A 22,966-nucleotide genomic window follows, 5' to 3' on the forward strand; every position below is an offset into this window, starting at 1 on the left:
CACGTCAAGGATTGAATTTACTCTTTGGGATACTGTCAGATATTATTTGGCCATTGTTGAAAATGGGACGCTGTGCTGATAGACTGTTTGGTCTGATTCAGTATGGCATTTACTTTAAATTCAAGTTTTTTTTGTTTCAGTCCCCTTCCATCCTCTGTACATCCTTTCTCATCCTTCCACATGTTCCCCTTGCCTTCTATCTAAAATTTGTACAAAAGTTGGCAAAGGAAATTTTTTCCACTCCATCCCTCTCCTCAAGACCCTTCACTGGCTCCCTATCCGTTTTCGCATCATGTTCAAACTTCTTCTACTAACCTATAAATGTACTCACTCTGCTGCTCCCCAGTATCTCTCCACACTCGTCCTTCCCTACACCCCTTCCCGTGCACTCCGTTCCATGGATAAATCCTTCTTATCTGTTCCCTTCTCCACTACTGCCAACTCCAGACTTCGCGCCTTCTGTCTCGCTGCACCCTACGCCTGGAATAAACTTCCTGAGCCCCTACGTCTTGCCCCATCCTTGGCCACCTCTTTAACATTGCTTTTGACTAGTAACCACTTGTAACCACTCGCCTCCACCTACCCTCCTCTCTTCCTTCCCGTTCACATTAATTGATTTGATTTGCTTACTTTATTTATTTTTTGTCTATTAGATTGTAAGCTCTTTGAGCAGGGACTGTCTTTCTTCTATGTTTGTGCAGCGCTGCGTATGCCTTGTAGCGCTATAGAAATGCTAAATAGTAGTAGTAGTAGTAGTATCAGAAGGTCAAGCCAAGGTCTGGTATCTTCAGCTTACTAAAGCTTGCAGAAGCTCCAAAAGCTACAGTGACAGTTCCAGTCCATGGTTTCCTTCAGGAACAGAAAATTCACATGTGGCAGAATATACAGCTGTTTTCTTAAAGGCCTAATATTATAAAGGACTTTTTGATCTGATCCAAGATGGCGTCTGAAGCGGTAACGCGTTTAGAGGCTCTTGAATTTTCGTCCGGAGGAGTTTGTCGCTAAGAGTTTTTCCCCTGTCTGAGGATGGGGAAAATAAAGGGGAAAGCTAAGACATACTTACCTCCTCGAGTCTGGCTGAGGTCCCCCCTTTGCCACCAACAAACAATGGAGAATTTTGGGCTGAAAATGCTGGGAGAGCAGACGCCTCGATGGGCTCCGTGTCTTTTGATGTGGACCCGCCAGCGTAGAGGGGAGTGTCTTTGAGCCTCCCTTAATCACAGCTCCTCCGCGACCTGGAAGCAGTATTGGGCGGCTGGCTCACAACAAATGGGGATGCCGGAATGGGTCAGCTCTCGCTTCTAGAGAGAGGAGGTCCCACTTGCCCTTTATTCCCGGGGAGAATATCAGCAGAGGAAATGCAGAAGGTTCAGCTTTCCTGTACTCCCGTTCAGGGCTCTGCAACCACGACCGAAGGTTTGATGAGACCAGCTGTGGTAACGATGGAATCGATCTGGGATGCAATCCAAGGTTTGAACTTAACTCTTTCTACATTATCTTGCTCCCTTAAGGGAGAGATTACAGAACTTAAGCAATCAGAATCTGTCTGATAATGCTTATGATCAAAGAAAAAAAAAACCTGAAGAATTAGAAAGAGAAGTGGTACAATTGAAAAGTGTTACCTCTACGCTTATAAAAGAGAGAGATACTCAGACTTGTAAGATGGAATATCTGGAAAATCAAGGACGGAAAAATAATTTGAGATTTTTGAATTTTCCAAAATCACCTTTAATTCCTTCATTAGATATGCTTAAGAAGTATTTTGGGGAAATATTGCGGATGCCAGCTGAGGGCTATCCGCCCATAGTTAGGACCCAATATATAGCAGGGATTTCAAGACTCTCAAATGAACAACTCACAGGGGGATATGAACTTAGCTGACTTTCTGGATAGTGTTGTAACAGAAAGAACTACTCTCTTAGTGACTTTTGCTTTAGAGCCGGACAGAAATAGCATTTTGTGTTCTTATTTTTGTCATATCAATGAGCTATTTTGGGGGTCTAAAATTAAAATTTTTCCTGATTTAGCAAGGGATACACAAAAAAGAAGGAGAGAATTCTTGGAATATAAACCAAGAGTCCTCAACTTAGGAGGATTGTTTGAGTTAAAATTTGCTTGCCGGTGTCTTGTGTCTCTTGAAATGATTAATTATGTTTTCTTTAATCCCCCAAAATTGCTAGAATTTATTACCTTTAAAGAAAAGGCAAAGGTTTCCTTGGAAGCATCAACTGGATAATTACGCTGTATTCAGTTGCGAGTTTTAGTCAACTCCCTACCACTTTAATGATAATGTATTGTAAGATTTTTTTCTTCTTCTTCTTTTTTTTTTTTTTCCTAATACTTGGATCAATATATTGTGGACTAAATTAAGGGGAATTTCCTAGAATAATTTTGAATTATTTTCCTGTAAGTGTTTTCATATATTTCTAACATTTATGTTAAGATATAAATGTAAAAATCAATAAAAGAGATTAAACATAAAGGGCTTTTCTTGCCACACATAAGTGTGTGCTATGACAAGTAGGCACTTATACAGCCTGGATGTGGATGTGTTCAAGGAGGAATTTGGGTATAGCGTAGGTAGAGTCATGAGTTGTACGTGTAGGTGTTATTATGTACCACATTTTAACCACGATTGTGGCTGATATTGTGCTGGGCTTAAAATAGGAGCCTACTTGACCTCCAAAGTTAGTAGTCCTGTTATAAAAATTCTTTTCCTTGTCAGCCCTCCAGGTTGGTCCGGATGCTGACACTTGCGTTATGCTTGCCTACCAGCAAATGGAGAATGAGAGCACTAGAATTCTGAGACCTGTATATTAACACTGTGCCAACCCTCAGCCAGCCAGTATTTTCTCAGTCTCCAGCAGTTTATGTTCAAACAGCTTGTGTGGTTTGCTGCTGGTCTAGTAGGACCGAAGGGGGAGGACCTAAGTTTTAGTTTGGGTTATTGTGTTTTTTTAAGTTGTACTTGCCTGACTGTTTTCTGCCTTAAGGAATCATGCTCTCATAAGAACTACTTTTCATCAGTTGTACATGGTGCAATACATGAGAACTTTGCTTTATAAATAACCCCCTCCCCCCCAAAAAAAACAACAACCAAAAACAATACTCCCCCCCTCCAAAAAAAAATCCTTTCTGCACAATCCAATCTGACTAAACACATTTTTGTCTTACATGATGTTGGTGAGTTTAGTTCTCACCTTATTTGTTCAGCTTTTGATATTTTTGACACTGCTACTAGAATTTCCTCCTTAGTCATTACAGCCTGAAAGCGTTACTGGTTAAGAACTTCAGCATTTAGGAAAGATATCCATACAAATGTACAGGAAATGACCTCTTTAGAGACAAAGAAACTGTTGATACATTCATAGATCATTGTAGGACCCTTTTAGCATGTCTGTCTGTGTCTCTCTCTCAACCTTCATCTAGGTCTATGAGCACAGCCAAGTATAGAAATTTTTCCTTTTGAAAGAGAAACTTTCTTCCATTTGTCAGAGAAGTTTATAAGCCCAGTGACACTCTTATTTATAAGCGTTGCCAAAGAGAAAGAAGACAGCCAAAAGGGTAGTCCAAACAACTCTTGTCTCTTTGACTGAACTGTTTGAAAACTGCCATTTGCTTCCTCAACCCACACCCTATCTTGCCCTTTGGATGGGGGTGCAACTGTTTTTCGATGAGTGGCTGAAATTAGCATTAGATGCCTAGGTGACCAGTATCGTCAAATCAGGATATCACTGAAAATTTCTTTCTACTCTTCTGAGACGACCTCTGATGGTCGCATCAGCATCTTCAGGTTGAGGCCGATCTACTTTTCTAAATCAATGCAGCAGAGCTTGTGTTGAAGAAAAAAATAATTACATTACATCATATTACAAAGCATCTTATATTTTACAGATACCCTATGAGTTCTTTGAGGATTACAGAGTCAAAGAAAAAAAAACAGACCGACCCTGGGAACTAACAGTGCAAATACATATAAAAATGAGTCTAATTAGCAACCAAACATTTCTAAAGAGGAAAAATTTTGCATCTTTCTAATTTGAATTGGAAGAGTATTCCAAATAGCAGGAGCTTGATAGGCAAAACCTGCAGAAGAAATTGTTAGATTTCAACTTACTAGGATTAGATAAATGTAGCTGCATGGAATCACAAAAGCATTTTTCTTTCGCCGTTATCTGAAGGAGAGGTAAGCAGAAGTCAATCCATAAAGGATTTATGAACCATCATACAAACTTTAAGTTGAATACGAGCTTCAGTTGGTAGGCAGTGTGAGTCTTTCAGCAGTAAAGAAGCTTTATCATATTTATGGGCTGAAAATATTAGTCATGCTGACATATTTTGGATTGTTTGAATTATGTTTATACATTTTTTTGACATCCTGCAGATATAATAGTGCTATAATCCAATACTGAGAGAAGCAAACTTTAGACTACCAAATGAAAACTGAGATTATGTAACAAATAGTGAATTCTTCTCAAATTTTTCATCAGAAGAAATTTCCTATTAATTTGAGATTCCATTGTTGGGGAACTAGTGTTCCCTAAAATTTTAATATCTTCAAAAGAAAATTCTGACTTCTTATCTTCAAGGTGCTATCATTTCACATGCCATCATCCTGACCCAATAGTAGAAACTTAATTTTTTTTCTTTAAGTTTCAGACGATGGTTCTGAATCCATGACTCAAGAAATCGAATACAATTCCTTATCTTAATAGCAGTATCTTTGGCTGATTGAGACAGGTAATAAGATCGCGATACCATCGGCATAACTGAACATTTTATAGCCAGCAGATCTCAGAACTATTCCCAACGAGAACACTAGTATGTTAAACAGCGTTGCTGACAGAGGAGAACCTTGTGGAACTCCACATTCTGCCCGCCACGTTTCTGATAGTACATTTTAGCTTTATATGGTCTAGATGTAAAAGAACCTACAAACCAAGACAGCACACTTTTTCCATTGCCAATACTGTCCAAGATTCCTAATAACAGTTGAAGTTCTACCAGATCGAATTCATAAAGCATTAAGTACTGTTTCTGTGCTGAAGTATTCACGGAAGTCTGAGAATCGTGTAATACGTCAAACTTTTCCAGATAGTCAATTAGTTGCTTAGTCATCAAACCCTGTATTATTTTGACAAATAAGGAGATTGATGCAGTTGAGTAGCAATTAGTGACATCTGAATTATATTTACATCTTCTATTGGAAACTTACCTAAAGCCAGCTGATGATTAATCCAAACTTTTAATTTTATTCAACATTGTTTTGGAGCTGATTTTATTAAATACAGCGGACAAGCATCCAACATCTTGTATTGGTATAAAATCTGTTCAGTAGCTGTCATCAGGGATAGTTCTATTTGTTGCTTGATAAATATTTAAATCTTTGGCTAAATTCTTATATTGAACAGTTTCCATTTGCAATTTACTGTTTTTTTTTAAATTTTTTTATTTAAGAATCTGCTAGCATTTGTACTGAAAGGGTAGTCGGTTCTTCCACCTGTTCATTAGGCTTTGTATAATATTACACTATCTGAAAGTTTGTTCTGATTGAGCAGTTCCTTATTCACTAATTGTGTATAAGATACCTTGTTCTTAACCCTTATCAGTTTGTGTGTTAATTGCTTCTTTCCACACACCTTTATTCTCTGGTGTTCTATTTGCTGTCAGATATTCTTTAATATGCGGCATTGTTTCTGACTCTTCAATTTAGCATTTAACCATGGGTTATTTTTTTGATCCCTAACCTGCTTCTTTTTCCTAGGTGCAATAATATTTAAGACGACTTCAGACATATTCTAATTTTCAATAAACCTTGAATCAGGATTACTTTCAGAATGTCTGCTCTATTCTACTCCAAAATTCAACTTTATCTATTTTACCTTTCATGGTTACAAAAGATGTAGTTGTGCACTTTGTTTTCCTTTCTCTTTCCAGTTTATAGTAAATGCTAATAAATGGTCTGACCATACTAAAGGTTTCCATGAGACAGCATCTATTTTCGTAGTTTGCAAATAGGAATCTGAAAAAGCTAAAACATCTAAATTATGACCCTTCTCATGGGACGACTGGAACTTAGGCCACACTAAATTTGACGACCCTAAGAAGTCTGACAGATCTTCTAAATGTATATTAATGTTCCCAAACAATACTACATTTTTAAAAACTAGATGATTCTCTAGTCAATAGTGTCTTCAGTCAACAGTTTTATCAAAAATTCTTTCTCAATATCTTTCTCAACATATAAAGGATTCCTTCTGTTTCGCTACTTCATCAGGAGAAAATAGAAAAATGACCAGTTGGTCATTTTTGTATTTTCTCCTGATGAAGACACCGTTGATTGAAGGCACTATTGACTAGAGACAAAACATCATGGACATTGGGTGTATACTAAATTGAGAAATAGCTCTGGGACGGTGTTTTGCCAGTATTTCCTTGGTGAAGCTAAGTACTTTCTTATTTTGTTCCCATCTATATATGACTCACTCTTTAAACTTTTCTTCCGATTGTAGCAAGTTTAAGGTTAGAAGCACAATTTGGTTTTTTGCTTGTGCACTTTGATGATAAAATTGTCACATTTGAACCCCTCCGTTTTTTTACTGCAGATCTTTTTTCTCCATTTTGGAGTTGTTTTGCTCTGCAGGTGTTTTTGGAGGAGGTGGGGGCCAATGATGAAAGCCAATTCAGGTTGTGTCCAAATTAATGGTACCCTGGGCTTATGAGACTTTTTGTTTAAAATTACAATGTGACATTCAATATAAGTGCCTAATCAATACCATGTATTTAGGGCAAATATTATATAAGTTTCTGATAGTATACTACTTACAACCGTATTTTCGAACGAGATGGGCGTCCATGTTTCGATAATACGGTTGGGGCTGGCCAAATGTCAGAGATGGCCGGGTTTGAGATAGCTGGCCTCTGTTTTCGCCGATAATGGAAACCGAGGCCAGCCATCTCAAACCCGGCCAAATCCAAGGCATTTGGTCGTGGGAGGGGCTAGCATTTGTAGTGCACATGTTCCCCTGACATGCCAGGACACCAACCAGGCACCATAGAGGGCACTTCTAAAAATAAAAAAATAGCTCCCAGGTGCATAGCTCCCTTATCTTGGGTGCTGAACCCCCAAACCCACTCCCCACAACTATACACCACTACCATAGCCCTAAGGGGTGAAAGGGGGCACCTACATGTGGGTACAGTGGGTTTTGGGTGGTTTTTGAAGGGCTCCCATTTCCCACCACAAGTGTAACAGGTAGAGGGGGGTGGGTCTGGGTCCACTTGGCTGAAGTGCACTGCACCCACTAAAACTGCTTCAGGGACCTGTATTCTGCTGCGATGGACCTGATTATGACATTTGAGGCTGGCAAAAAAAGTTTTTAAAGTTTTTTGGAGGGTGGGAGGGGGTTAGTGACCACTGGGGGAGTCAGGGGAGGTGATCCCCGATTCCCTCCGGTGGTTATCTGGTCAGTTCCGGCACTTTTTTGGGACTTGGACCTGAAAAAAAAAGGGACCAAATAAAGTGGACCAAATTCTCGCCAGGGTCACCCTTCTTTTTTCCATTATCTGGCGAAGCCGGCCATCTCAAAGCACGCCCCCTTCCCGCCACTGTCCCACCTTCGCTACTGTACTGAAACGCCCCCTTGAAGTTTGGCTGGCTCTGCGACGGAAAGCAGTTGGAGCCGACCAAAATCGGCTTTCGATTATACCGATTTGGCCGGCTTCAGGAGATGGCCGGCCATCTCCCGATTTGTGTCGGAAGATGGCTGGCGATCTCTTTTGAAAATAAACTGGATAGAAACCTTATATACTTCTTTTAATACAGTTTTCCACTCCCCCCCCCCCCCCCCAATGTTGATTCTTCACCCAGATCACTCTCCCACTGTCATAAATGTATATTTCTTAAACATTATTTTTCAGAAATTTGTAAATAATTGACAGTTGCTTTTTTTTTTTTTTTTTAATTTAAATAACTGCAGTTAATAGTGTCTACTACTGGGCCACTGATATGGCAGTGTTCATTGAAATGCTGACACAGCTTTGGTACAGCTTAGCTTATGAGAGCTGGTAGGGATCAGGGCTTGCAGTGAGCTGGCAGCCACTTGGCAAGAATGAGACCGTGAAAGGGACCAGAAACTTTCATGGGACTCTGACATAATTTCACTGTCGGGACTCCACCCACCCACTCACTCTCTCATCCACATCGGAGCCAGAAATCATTTCCTTTGAGGTCATTTTGTCAGTTCAGCCCATCAAGAGTACAGTTAGTGCTGGGAGAGGACAGTGAGTTGAATATATAAGTAATTCCCAGAACATCACTATGGGTAATCACCAGTACATATAAATATTATAGGTGAGACGTTGCCAACTATTTTAACAAGATGGATCTATGTTATGATATGCAGACATGCTAGACGATGTTGATCTCTCTAGACCCCTAAGTATAATGAAGGGCATGGGGGAGGGGAAAGGAAAAGAGAAGGGGAAAAAGTTTGAATTAACCTTTCAAGAAAAGACAAGTGTTTGGAAGTGTATTGTGAATCTTGAGGCAAGAGTATGTTTTGCTGAAAGTGCAAGAAACCAACCATTGCATTCAGTACACTAAGGAGGTGATGTCACAGGATATTCCTGTCCACAGCACAAGCGCATCTGCAAGAGAAGAGTGATCTCAGGTGTCTGGCAGAAATTTCAACTGGGAGAAAAAAAAAAGTATCCAGCTAGTAAGACATCTGGTTTGGGTTCTGTTTTTCTCAAATACTAAAAGTTCTTAAAATTGCTAGTGCTGTTTAAGGCATTTTAGTGTCACAGTGTACATGCGTAACTTTCACAATGCTGGGTCATGAATGAGTGAGTTTCATGACCTTCCCCTGCCCTCTCTTCACCCATCTGCTACACTCATCCTGCCACCTACTCTCCTCCCTTTTGGACTTTCTTTAGGTTTCCTCTAGACTTCTCCTGCCTTCTCATCTGTACTATCCCACAATCTCCCTTTTTATTCTCTGTCAGGGAAATGCTGATCCATGTGTTTTTAAACTCTAGCCATCAGGAGGTGGCTGAGCAGATTAGAGAGATGTTGAATGAGAAGGACATACTCTAATTGTGGTAAGGAGGGAAGAGGGACTGTAAATGTTGGGAAGGCAGGTGCCAGGAGATGGGAGGGAAATGAACTTTTGTTCTACAGTGTGAGCTGCTTGAGAAAGCGAGATGTAAAAACACTAAATAAGGTGTTGGGCATAGTACAGATAGGAATCTGGCTGCTCCAATCATGAGGAGAGGGAGTAATGGTTTGCCAGGTGAGCATGTGAAGGGAGGTCCAAATGCATGAGTCCTTTTTAAAGAGATCAGACAAGCAATTTAAAGCGTGAGTTCTGCATTGTGAACCCAGTTGTAATATTCCTCCTGAATGGAAGTAGAGCTTGGTGATTTGGTTAACACATTTTGATTTGTAAAAATTGCAATTTCCAGGGCCTAATTTGTAAACAAAAATGAAGTGGAACTGGAGCTGGGGAAAGGGGCAGGCAAGCCAAGGTCAAGAGCAATAGTAGAAGAGGGATAGATGAGGGAGCAACTAAAAACAACTAGGCTTCCCCTTTCTCTTCCCTTTCTCTGGAAGGGAGGGGATGGAGCAGAGCACCCCTGCTGTCTGAGGTCTCAAAAGAAGTGGTGGAACTGTGTTCTAGGCCATTCCCCCGAAATTAAGCCCTGGCTGTTTCCATATAATGATCATAATGACTTAGTTTTAGGCAGCATGTAGGTGAAGACACATCTTGAATCAGAGCAAGAGAGATTTTAGCATTTCCACCAACTCCCTGCTGGTCAAGAAAGGTATCACACTTTGTAAAGTTGTAGGAGGCAGAAAACCGTCCCTCTCAGCTCCAAGACCATGGCTGGTGACGAGGTATATATCTTCATAAACACTGTGCAGTGCCGAGGCCTCTGATAAAGAATTCCTCTTCAAGGTCTTCCCTGGACACACTAATATGGGTGGAGGATGGAGAATAAATAATTAAAAAAAGAATCATGTAGGTAGAATATCAAATTACAACCTTAAGTTGAATCATGTTTACTTTTTATGACTGTCATTGTGTTTTTATGTTTTGCATTGGTGGTGTAAATGGTTTTAGGCTGTGGATTTTGTTCTTGTTGTACATAGTTGATATGATTACACATTGCTTTTATATAATAGAGGTAATAAGGTTGAAAGGTTTCAGGGTGCTAGCTCTCATCTGTGCCCTGTGTTGAGTAGGGAAGTGTTAATTCCCAGTGACATATGATCAGTATAGAATGCCTTGCTGTGATATTGGTCATGCATGCTCTCACAGGTCAGAATGTACATTCCCTCCCTTCCTTCCTCTCTTCATCCCTCTTCGAATCTGTTAATCACAGTCTCCCTCCCAGTGATTTTTCAAAGAACTTTTACAATACAAGATCATGCTTTCCCGATGCAAAACAGACAGGTCTGTCACAGACACATTTTGTCTTGTGCATGCAGGGCTACTGCATAGATGTGAAAACTTGATTTTGGAGAGGACCTTTCTTGGATGTTGCTTACCAGAAGCTGTAGGGATCATTAAAGCAACCAACCAAATGCTGTCGTGAAAGTTTAGAAAAGTTATCTAGGTTGGACATGTTGCCCTCTCAGAGCTGGTGTTTTCCTCTCTTAGAGCTGCCCTGAGCAGTGCTTGCATGGTTGTAAGGGGCTGTTTCTGTTACTATTTCCCTTTCTTTAGCTGTGGACGTGGTTGGAGGAGCTGCAGAAGGAGCTGCTGGATGACGTGTATGCAGAGTCCGTGGAGGCGGTACAAGATCTGATCAAGCGCTTTGGACAGCAGCAGCAGACCACCCTGCAGGTGACAGTCAATGTCATCAAGGAGGGAGAGGATCTGATTCAACAGCTGAGGTCAGTTACTTGTGTTACACTTGCTAATGTTTACTCCTAATTATTTGGTTGCAAATTCTAGTTTCTGAATACTGAGGCACATTAGACATGCTTCTGGACAGCATGCTCGTTGTCTTATTGGAGAAGTTGGTATTCTCTTGTACTATGTGGATACTGTTGCTTTGTGGATTAAAAAAAATACACACTGGATAGATTGGAAAAATATCCATTTCTTTTCTGTGTATATTTGTGTATAGGAAAATATTTGATCTCTTTTGTGCCATGCAAAAAAGAGGTATGTTGCATTGGGGGAACACTTAACATAACATTAGCTTTGCCATATTGGGACAGACGGAAGATCCATCAAGCCCATTCTGTTTCCAGCAGTGGCTAATCCAGGTCACAAGAACCTGGCAAGATCCCAGAACAGTAAAACAAATTTTATGCTTCTTATCCCATCCCCACCAAGTTACTTAACACCGTCTCTCCTACTATCACCCCCCCCCCCCCCCCATCTGTCATATCCTCAACCTCTCTCTCTCCACTGCAACTGTCCTGGACACCTTCAAGCATGCTGTAGTCACACCGCTCCTCAGAAAAACATCACTTGACCCCCACCTGTTCCTCCAACTACCGCCCTATTTCCCTCCTACCCTTCCTCTCCAAGATACTTGAACACGCCGTTCACAGCCGCTGCCTTGATTTTCTCTCCTCTCATGCCATCCTCGATCCTCTTCAATCCAGCTTTCGCCCCCTACACTCAACAGAAACGGCACTATCTAAAGTCTGCAATGACCTGTTCCTCGCCAAATCCAAAGGTCACTACTCCATCCTCATCCTCCTAGACCTATCCGCCGCTTTTGACACTGTCAATCACAACTTACTTCTTGACACACTGTCCTCTTTTGGGTTCCAGGGCTCTGTCCTCTCCTGGTTCTCCTCTTATCTCTCCCATCGTACCTTCAGAGTACACTCTCAAGGTTCGTCCTCCATCTCTATCCCACTCTCTGTTGGAGTTCCTTAGGGATCTGTCCTTGGACCCCTTCTTTTTTCAATCTACACCTCTTCCCTGGGCTCCCTTATCTCATCTCATGGCTTCCACTATCATCTTTATGCTGACGACACCCAGCTCTATCTCTCCACGCCAGACATCACTGTGGAAACCCAGGCCAAAGTATCGGCCTACTTATCCGACATTGCTGCCTGGATGTCCAACCGCCACCTGAAACTGAACATGGCCAAGACCGAGCTTATTGTCTTCCCACCCAAGCCAACTTCTCCTCTCCCTTCACTCTCTATCTCAGTTGATAACACCCTCATCGTCCCCGTATCATCTGCCCGCAACCTCGGTGTCATCTTCGACTCCTTCCTCTCCTTTTCTGCACATATCCAGCAGATAGCCAAGAACTGTCGCTTCTTCCTCTATAACATTAGCAAAATTCGCCCCTTCCTCTCTGAGCACACCACCCGAACTCTCATCCACTCTCTCATTACCTCTCGCCTTGACTACTGCAACCTACTCCTCACTGGCTTCCCACTTAGCCATCTATCCCCCCTTCAGTCCATTCAGAACTCTGCTGCACATCTTATCTTCCGCCTTGACTGATATACTCATATCACCCCTCTCCTCAAGTCACTTCACTGGCTTCCGATCAGATACCGCATACAGTTCAAGTTTCTCCTACTAACCTACAAATGCACTCGATCTGCAGCCCCTCCTTACCTCTCTACCCTTATCTCCCCTTACGTTCCTACCCGTAACCTCCGCTCTCAAGACAAATCCCTTCTCCACCACCGCCAACTCCAGGCTCCGCCCTTTCTGCCTCGGATTACCCCATGCTTGGAACAAACTTCCTGAGCCTATACGCCAGGCCCCCTCCCTGCCCATCTTCAAATCATTGCTCAAAGCCCACCTCTTCAATGTTGCCTTCGGCACCTAACCACTACACCTCTACTCAGGAAATCTAGACAGCCCCAACTTGACATTTCGTCCTTTAGATTGTAAGCTCCTTTGAGCAGGGACCGCCCTTCTTTGTTAATTTGTACAGCGCTGCGTAACCCTAGTAGCGCTCTAGAAATGTTAAGTAGTAGTAGTAGTTATCCTAGAAATAAGCAGTGGATTTGCCCAAGTCATCTTAATAATGGCTTATGTTTTTTGTTCAGTAAAAAGGCTCCCAGGTTAACAATCATCTGTGCTCAACATGGCCATGTTTTGCCAGGAATATTGGCTGTGTCAAGGCCAGAACAACTAAAAACAAATGTACAAAGATTCATACATTTGCAAACATAAAAAGCATCTTAAAAATTTAGATAAAAGGGCACATAAAATATTGTAGAGCTCAATCTGAAACCAATTTATACAACTGGTTCTTAAATTAAAGCAAATACATAATAGCAACATAAAAACAACTGTCTAATACGACGTATCTCAGTAACATACCATCTAAAAAGAATGGGGGAAGGGAGACGGGCTTTGCAGGTATTTGTAACTACACTGGGTGCTAGTGGGACATTTCTGAAAAATAATCAAAGTTCAGCAACTAAGGCTTCATAGCCAAAAGAAATAGTGAGATTTTGGATGTGCTGGCTTAGAGGAAAATTTCTTACAGTTCAGAAGCTGTTTGTACCACTCCTGTACCTGATTAGGCTGCCACCTGCCCTAGTAGGCTGATGTTTTCATATGATGTAAACTGAAAAGCAGGCCACTGTGGATGACTCCGAGTTGGACTCTGGTTTGGTGGGGAAGAAATGGAAGATGTGAACTAATTCCTCTGGCTCTTTCAGAAGTACTACTACTATGCAGCAGCAGTTATAACCCTAACTGTATTGGGTGGACTGGTTGGGCTGTTTTGGTATTATCTCCTATGTTAGTGCTGAGACGCATGTGCGCAGACATGGGGGCGGAGGAGGCTTCAGAAACTCTGCCAGTAGAACAAAGCAGTGAAATTTCAAGCCAGCATAGAATTAACAGAGACGTCTCAGACTTATTTGGCTACTCACCAGGTTCTCTAATAAACTGAAACCTGTTGCACAGCCAAATCTAGGAACATGTAACACAATTGAACTTTTTGGTAGTTATAGTGAATGTTGAAGCCAAAACTGGGGTATATGTCAGTGCCAACCAAGCAAGGGACTCTGAAATGGGTCTTCTGTATTATAGTGCACAGTCTGAAACCAAGCTACGGAAACACTCAGAAAAAGCACACTTCATGTTCTCAAATGGTGGTGAATATTGTTTGAAAGAATTGCATTTCCTCATTCTGTCTATAGCGTGCATCTGTTTTGATTTGTCAGATTTTACTGTAAAATTTCATCATAATCATTTGGTTTTTGAATGAATTTTACAAAGTACATGATACTTTTTCCTTATTTTCTTTTATTGCCATCTTCCTCCTTTAGGGATTCTGCTATTTCCAGCAACAAGACACCTCATAACAGTTCCATCAATCACATAGAGAGTGTCCTTCAGCAGCTGGATGAGGCCCAGTCTCAGATGGAGGAGCTTTTCCAGGAGCGCAAGATCAAACTGGAACTGTTCTTACAGCTGCGCATCTTTGAGAGAGATGCCATAGATGTGAGTTGGGGGTTTGGTGGAGAGGGGCAGCAGTCACAGAGGAATATACTTTCAATCTATTTTCAGTTTTGGAGCTGATCTACCAAATTAGTGTCAGAAATTGTATGGTATTCCTAGTGATAGCAGGGGCCCTCCTGGGGTTGGTAGTAGAGAAAGCTAACAAAGGAGGTGATTTTGATATTGTTCTCTTCCACCCCTTCCCCCCACCCCCTTCCGTGCTGGGTTAGAGGGTTGAATGTTACATTTGAAAGCTAGTATGTTCAATGCCAGAGTGAAGTTTTATTTTTAAATTAAATGTGTGCTTGAGTGGCTGTCTCCTTTCAGGCGTAGATTAGTTTTTCCTGGTGCCATGGTAATTGCAGAGCACGCCCTATGTACACCTATTTTACCTTTCCCCAGTGCCAGCTTCAGGAGAGGTAGGCGAGGCTGATGGGTTTCTACACACAAACCTAGGATTCTAGTATGTTCTGAAGTCCCTACTGCTTCTGTGGCCAAATGATGTGACTGTAGCTTTATGGTGGTGATCAGCACATGCCCCTTTTGGTGTATGCCATAATCTGTTGTACTGAGTGGATTAGGTCTGAGGATTTACCCTCTTCAGGTATTTGAGCTTCTCTGAAAGAAAGAAAAATATTCTTATTGGTTACGTGCTTTGACTGAATTGTAAAAGTGCGCTTTTCATCAGTCTGAGATGGATTTTACTGACTTCTGCAGGGGAGATGGGATGATAATTAAAAAGAGAGTACATCTGCCATGGGGAAATACAGATGAGGAGGTGCCATTCTTTTGTTTTGGATAATGAGGATTTACATGATCACTAACACCCCTGTGCTATTGGTGCATTCACTTCTCCATGGAAGTAAAATCTACGTTTAATGCTGTACTGCAGTCTCTGATTCCGTATCTCATAAATTTATTTTTTTTATTGGTAAACTGCTTTTTGAGCAGTACAGCAAAGTGGCTTACTTAAAAATTAGAGTCTAGAAATAGCAGAAAACATATTCAATGACAAGACATACAAGTTGGGAAGGTAACTTTTAATTTGGGGAGACAAAGGTAGACAGGCGGCAGAAATGAAAAATTCATCATTCACAGTCCATAAGCCAGAGAACAGCAGATTGTCAACCCTTGATTGTTGGAGTATCATTGGATAGCCATTCATTGCCTATAGACTTGTTCATAGAGCCATGTTTCTAGGCCAGATTTGAAAGAATAGGTACAACTTTCCCTTAAGTATGGTGGCATGAATTTCAAATATAGGATGCAATGTAGCAAAAAGTCAAATGGCAAGATTCAAGCTAAATTCTAATTGGGAAAGGCAGTGCTAGAAAGTTGAGTTGCAAGACCTTGGGTACCAGCTGAAGAATAAGGAATGATTATTGTAAATATGTACTTGGGACATTTTGTGAAAAGAGCTCCAACCATCAGAGTTAGAATTTTAAATTTAATTTTGAGATGAGGAGCCAGTGGTGATCACACAAAAGAAATTACATTATCATATTCGTAACAGCCCCCCCCCCCCCCAAAAAAAAAAAAACAAAGGAGTTTGGCCATACATTGAATAAACTGCAGTGCAAGAAAAATATCACCATAGTTCAGTCTGCTTAGAACTAGTGTATGTAGTAATGTGTGAAGACTGGATCTCTCTCTTTGAATGGACAAAATGGAGCTCTGTAATGTGCAACATATGCGGAGACTAAAGCTCAACTAAAGGTAGTGGTTCTGAACATGTGGTGTATCATCACGTTTTGACACGGGCATCAAGCTTATGCCTTCCTCAGCAACCATGTGTGCAACAGACTGGGGAAACCAGAGAGCCGGGGAATAAGGTACTTCAAATGCTCATAACCAGTCCCCTATTCCACCACTGCATCCTGCATCTAGATGTGCTGTTCCCGTGATCACCACTGCCACTAGTCTAAACTAGAAATACTGTATTCAGTACCCTCCAGTATGGCAGTGAGGGCAAACTGAGTAGGGAGTATAGGTACTTAAGATGGGATAGAAAAGTGGGGTGGGATGGAGAGATGGTGTGAAACTGAAGGATGTGGAGATGCTGGAAAAAGGGCTGAGAGGTATGGAACGGATCCATTAAGAAGTGAGAAGAGGAAAAATGAAGAAATTGAGGAGGAGGTGAAAAGGGTTACCTAAGTAGGGGGTAAAGGATGAAAAAAAAAAGATGAGGACAAGGAAAGGGATGAGCGACAGGGGAAAAAGCTGGGGATAGCAAGGGAATGAAAGGCAATGGAAGATAAATGAGGCTTGGGAAAGGCTGTAGAAAGAGGGTTGGGGATGAGGTGGAAAGAAAGGGGGTGCAGAAGACTGGAGAAACAGATACAGGAGGGGATTTGTAGAATGGGAAGAAGGGGGAGTGGAATATTGAAAGATAGAAGGTAGGCAACTGAAAAAGTGAGGTTGAGGACTGGAGGGTGGAGTAGATAGGGGGATGAGCAAAATCTAGCTATGTTCAAGAGAATAAGAAAGAAAAGAAATAGAGAAATGAAAGTTAGAGTTGTAAGGAAGGGAGAAAACAACAGAAATGGAAAGGAGATTCAGATTCAGGAGAAGACAACAGCTATTTCAAATTTGAAAAATATTTATACAGTGGGGGAAATAAGTATTTGATCCCTTGCTGATTTTGTAAGTTTGCCCACTGACAAAGACATGAGCAGCCCATAATTGAAGGGTAGGTTATTGGTAACAGTGAGAGATAGCACATCACAAATTAAATCTGGAAAATCACATTGTGGAAAGTATATGAATTTATTTGCATTCTGCAGAGGGAAATAAGTATTTAATCCCTCTGGCAAACAAGACCTAATACTTGGTGGCAAAACCCTTGTTGGCAAGCACAGCGGTCAGACGTCTTCTGTAGTTGATGATGAGGTTTGCACACATGTCAGGAGGAATTTTGGTCCACTCCTCTTTGCAGATCATCTCTAAATCATTAAGAGTTCTGGGCTGTCGCTTGGCAACTCGCAGCTTCAGCTCCCTCCATAAGTTTTCAATGGGATTAAGGTCTGGTGACTGGCTAGGCCACTCCATGACCCTAATGTGCTTCTTCCTGAGCCACTCCTTTGTTGCCTTGGCTGTATGTTTTGGGTCATTGTCGTGCTGGAAGACCCAGCCACGACCCATTTTTAAGGCCCTGGCGGAGGGAAGGAGGTTGTCACTCAGAATTGTACGGTACATGGCCCCATCCATTCTCCCATTGATGCGGTGAAGTAGTCCTGTGCCCTTAGCAGAGAAACACCCCCAAAACATAACATTTCCACCTCCATGCTGGACAGTGGGGACGGTGTTCTTTGGGTCATAGGCAGCATTTCTCTTCCTCCAAACACGGCGAGTTGAGTTCATGCCAAAGAGCTCAATTTTTGTCTCATCTGACCACAGCACCTTCTCCCAATCACTCTCGGCATCATCCAGGTGTTCACTGGCAAACTTCAGACGGGCCGTCACATGTGCCTTCCGGAGCAGGGGGACCTTGCGGGCACTGCAGGATTGCAATCCGTTATGTCGTAATGTGTTACCAATGGTTTTCGTGGTGACAGTGGTCCCAGCTGCCTTGAGATCATTGACAAGTTCCCCCCTTGTAGTTGTAGGCTGATTTCTAACCTTCCTCATGATCAAGGATACCCCACGAGGTGAGATTTTGCGTGGAGCCCCAGATCTTTGTCGATTGACAGTCATTTTGTACTTCTTCCATTTTCTTACTATGGCACCAACAGTTGTCTCCTTCTCGCCCAGCGTCTTACTGATGGTTTTGTAGCCCATTCCAGCCTTGTGCAGGTGTATGATCTTGTCCCTGACATCCTTAGACAGCTCCTTGCTCTTGGCCATTTTGTAGAGGTTAGAGTCTGACTGATTCACTGAGTCTGTGGACAGGTGTCTTTCATACAGGTGACCATTGCCAACAGCTGTCTGTCATGCAGGTAACGAGTTGATTTGGAGCATCTACCTGGTCTGTAGGGGCCAGATCTCTTACTGGTTGGTGGGGGATCAAATACTTATTTCCCTCTGCAGAATGCAAATAAATTCATATACTTTCCACAATGTGATTTTCCGGATTTAATTTGTGATGTGCTATCTCTCACTGTTACCAATAACCTACCCTTCAATTATGGGCTGCTCATGTCTTTGTCAGTGGGCAAACTTACAAAATCAGCAAGGGATCAAATACTTATTTCCCCCACTGTATCTGCAAATCAGCAGCCCAGCCATGAGTAGCTGCATGGCTCCACAATGTGCCAACATTTTCATGGCTGCCTTAGAGCAAGTTTCCTCAACTCCAACACCCGGAAGCCTCTACTGAGACTCATTGATTATATCTTCATCATCTGACCCATGGACTTGAAGACCTGCAGAAATTCCATCAAGAATTTAACAAACACCACCCCATCATTAATCTGAGCCTAGTACAGTCCACACAGCAAGTTCTTGTTTTAGAAACCACTGTGCAATTGCATGAGGGACATATAACTGTATTGTACTAGATTCTTACTTTCACACACATCTACATGTTTCCAGCTGCCACCTGCCATTGGATGCATTATCTAGAGCCAGACCCTATGGTACAACCACATTTGTTCGACTGAAATAACTAACACAGCAGAGTCACATACCCAGGAACAAAGACCATCTATTTCCCCCCCCCCCCCCCCCCCCCAAAAAAAAAAAAACAGTTCTCACTTTCTCACCTTTCAGTAGTTTTTGCTGGAAGCTATATAATTAAGGACCTCCAAATCCATGCTGGACAACTATGCCACCCTCTCCCAGGACTGTGGTGGAATTCCTATCTTGGCATATCAGCAGCCCCCTAATCTTATTAAACAGATGCTCACCAGCAGCCACAAACTGTACAATGTCACCCACTCTGAGCTTAGACCCTGCCAGAAACCCAGATGCCAGTTCTCTCCCCATATTCATACAGATAACAATATCAGCTGCAACATCCAGAGCTCATTTACCTGTTCTTCCTCCAATATGATATATTCCTGATCTGCCAGCATTAGAAATGTCAACATAAAAAAATACAGCAGGAGTGGAGTGTAACGGGTAGATGTGAATTGTCTGTTTACGCTTTCCAAAAATACTAGGACTAGGGGACATGCGATGAAGCTACAAAGTAGTAAATTTGAAACAAATCGGGAAAAAAGTTTTCTCCACTCAACATGTAATTAAACTCTGGAATTCGTTGCCAGAAAATGTGGTAAAGGCGGTTAGCTTAGCAGAGTTTAAAAAAGGTTTGGCCGGCTTCCTAAAGGAAAAGTCCATAGACCATTATTAAATTGGACTTGGGGAAAATCCACTATTTATGGGATAAGCAGCATAAAATCTTTTGTACTTTTTTTTGGGATCTTGCCAGGTATTTGTGACCTGGATTGGCCACTGTTGGAAACAGGATGCTGGGCTTGATGGACCTTTGGTCTGTACCAGTATGGCAATACTTATGAGAACATAGCAGTCTTTCAAGGTTCAATTTTATTCTGTATACCACATATTCTAACAAAAATCAGAACCGATGTTAATGTTTGCTTTACTTCTACAAAGCAAGCTCATCCAAAAGCTTGACACATCACCCTAGGCCTGAATAGGGAAAATTGATTCGTGGCACACTACCATCAACAGAGGTTGGGTAACCATGTCAGCTTTCTTGTGGTGTTTCTCAATGCGTCTGCTGCATTTGATACCTTCGATCATCTGTGGCATTGCAGGATCTGTATTGACCTGGTTTAAGTCTTATCTTATTGACAGGAGAATGTAGGTTAGTGTTGGGGATGAACTGTCTACTATGAGATCTGTGAAATGTGGAGTTTCTCAAGGTTCACCTCTGTCTGTGATGTTGTTTAATGTCTATATGGCTCCTGAGTGTAAGATTCTCTGGAAGTTTGGAGTAGCATACCGCATTTATGAGGATGACATTCAGTTTTATTCTCCCACTGACATGGCCGGTGCCTGATATGGTTCGATTGCAGGTAATTTTGGAAAGGTTGCATCACTGGATGCTTCAGAATGGTTTATCCCTTGATATGTCAAAAACTGAATTATTGTTGGTTACTACTGAATCAACAATGTCCTTTTCAGCTGAAGTGGTAATATCAGATACTGTGATTCCGATATGTACTGTTGTAAAAAACTTGGGAGTATTTATTGATACTACATTGTCTTTTTCATCTCAGATATGTTCTGTGGTGAAAAGATTGTTTCATAAGCTAAGACTGTTAACTAAGTTACGTCCACTAATTTCTCAAGGTGATTTTTGTAAGGTATTACAGAGTTTAGTGTTGACAGGTTTGGATTATTGCAATATTTGTTATGTGGGATTACCTGCTGCACGTATATGTAGTGATGAATATGACAGTCTGCCTGTTATATGGGCTGTCAAAATATGAACACATTACATCTTGGTTTCAGAAGTGAAATTGGTTAACTATGCATGATAGCATAGGAGCCAACTTTTCAAAATTATTGGGGGTGCTAAGCCCAATGAAAATAGCCCCTCCCTGGACACATACAAGGATTTTCCTCAATATTGGGGGTGCTCAAGCACCCACAGAGTTGGCTCCAATGCATGATAGAATTAAGTACAAGTTGTTGATGCTGGTTTGTTATTGTGTGCATCATGATTCATCTCAGTGTTTATCAGGTTGTGTTCATATATATCACCCACAGCGGGCACTTTGTTTGGACAATACTTGTTTGGTAACAGTTCCGGACTTTTGATGTTTCATTTGGTTCAGACGAGGAGATGTGTGTTTTTTTTTTTTTTTTTTTTCTGTTGCTGGACCGCAAGAGTGGAATAAGTTGCCAGAACATCTCGGGACACAGAAAAATTCAGGATTGTTTAAGAAACACTTGAAGCAGCATTTGTTGGCACAGGCTAAACCGTGACCTAGGCAGCTAACAGACCTTATGTATGTGCTGATTTGGCATTTGTTATGTTTTGTTGAGTTGTTGTAGATGTTTTCTCTTTTGTAATATTTTGTTATGAATGATAGGTATACCACTCTGGATAAGGGCTGTAAATAAATGATGATAAATGAAATTTTAAAAAACATACGTAATTGCTCTAAGATCATCCTGTCTTTATCTCTCACCCCACCACAGCTGTCGTTAACGAAACTGTGCAGCCATTATCTCCTCACCCTTTCTGTACCATGCCCTGCACTTATTTAAGGTGGATATTTATATTCAACTTAACCTTTCCAGTTCTAGTAGATTACAGTATAACAATTCATTTATATCATCGTAGATTAGAAAATCTTTAGAATATACATTGAGGTTATGACAAACATCAATTTCAGTTTCTGTAAAAACTAATTATCACGAGTGTTAATAAATAATAGATGCCACTTTCTCTGTAGCCTACCTTCTCTCCCTTGCATCTTAATTTAACTTCTTGCATCTGAAGAAGTGGACTCTGGTCCTTGAAAGCTCATTCCTTCATAAATTTGTTAGTCTATAAGGTGCCACCTGTCTGTCACTTTTGTTGCATCAGCTAACACTTTGAAAGTTTCTCACTTATGGGGGGTTCTGTTCCCAAGAGAACAGAGCAGTGAAAGGAGGGGGGGGGGGGGGGGGGGGGGGGGGAATTATGCAGCTAAGAGCCGCTAAGACATGTGGAAAACAAGTAGTAGTAGTAGGTACCTGTATTTTGAGTTGTAATACTGATACATGTCACATCCTCATAAAACCAAATAACGTTGCACCTATCACAACTCCAAAGGGAGACTGTTCCACAATTTAGGGCCTGTCACTCCCCGAATGTCCCTTGTGTGCGGACTGCAGCTTAATTCCATTTGATAGTACAAGAAATCCTAGTTAAGAGTTTCACTTTCTGGAAAGTTCATACACTGTCAGAAGATTTGCAGGTTAACAGGAACCCCCCCCCCCCCCCAATCATAATTAACCAAAAATGAAGCAGAGTAGTTTAAATAGTAGGTCAAAGTGAGCTACATTCAGGTGCTGTAGATATTTTCTTTCTCTTGAGAGCTCACAGTTTATTTTGATGCCTGAGATAATGGAGGGTCAGGTGATTTTCCCATGATCACAGTGAGCATCAGTGGGATTGAACGCTAGTCCTTCTGTGGTTCTTAGATTGTTACTCTGACCATGCTACCGGTCCTCTATCCCTTGGTTGTCGATGTCTTGGCCACCGTATTGCCAAGTTGAAGCAGTACTTTTGAAAATGGCCAACGTGTCTTTCAATGGATTGCTTAGCCCCCTTTTTTTCAAAACTATATTCTGTGTTTACGGTTTGGTGAAATAAATCCAGTCTCCTGATTCTAATCCGGAGATGCTGTGCTCCTAGCAGAGCTATTCTGATGTGTGGGGTTTATTTTTGTTTTTCACTCAAAGAATAGTTAAGCTCTGGAACTCGCTGCCAGAGGATGTGGTAACGGTGGTTAGCTCATTTAGGTTTAAAAAAGGTTTGGGCAAGTTCCTGGAGGAGAAGTCTGTAGTCTGTTATTGAGATGGACATTGGGGAAGCCACTGCTTGCCCCTGGAATTGG

General features: G+C 41.6%; 1 protein-coding gene across 1 annotated transcript in view; it reads left to right on the forward strand.

The window, feature by feature from the left end:
• Window positions 1-22,966, forward strand: part of TRIO (trio Rho guanine nucleotide exchange factor) — a 905,131-nt gene that overhangs the window by 441,936 nt on the left and 440,229 nt on the right. Inside the window, 2 exon segments of the mRNA XM_030209962.1 lie at window positions 10,731-10,900; window positions 14,279-14,453. Coding sequence (XP_030065822.1) covers window positions 10,731-10,900; window positions 14,279-14,453 — 345 coding nt within the window.

Source organism: Microcaecilia unicolor, chromosome 1 (genome assembly GCF_901765095.1).
Source record: "Microcaecilia unicolor chromosome 1, aMicUni1.1, whole genome shotgun sequence".
Taxonomy (NCBI): domain Eukaryota; kingdom Metazoa; phylum Chordata; class Amphibia; order Gymnophiona; family Siphonopidae; genus Microcaecilia; species Microcaecilia unicolor.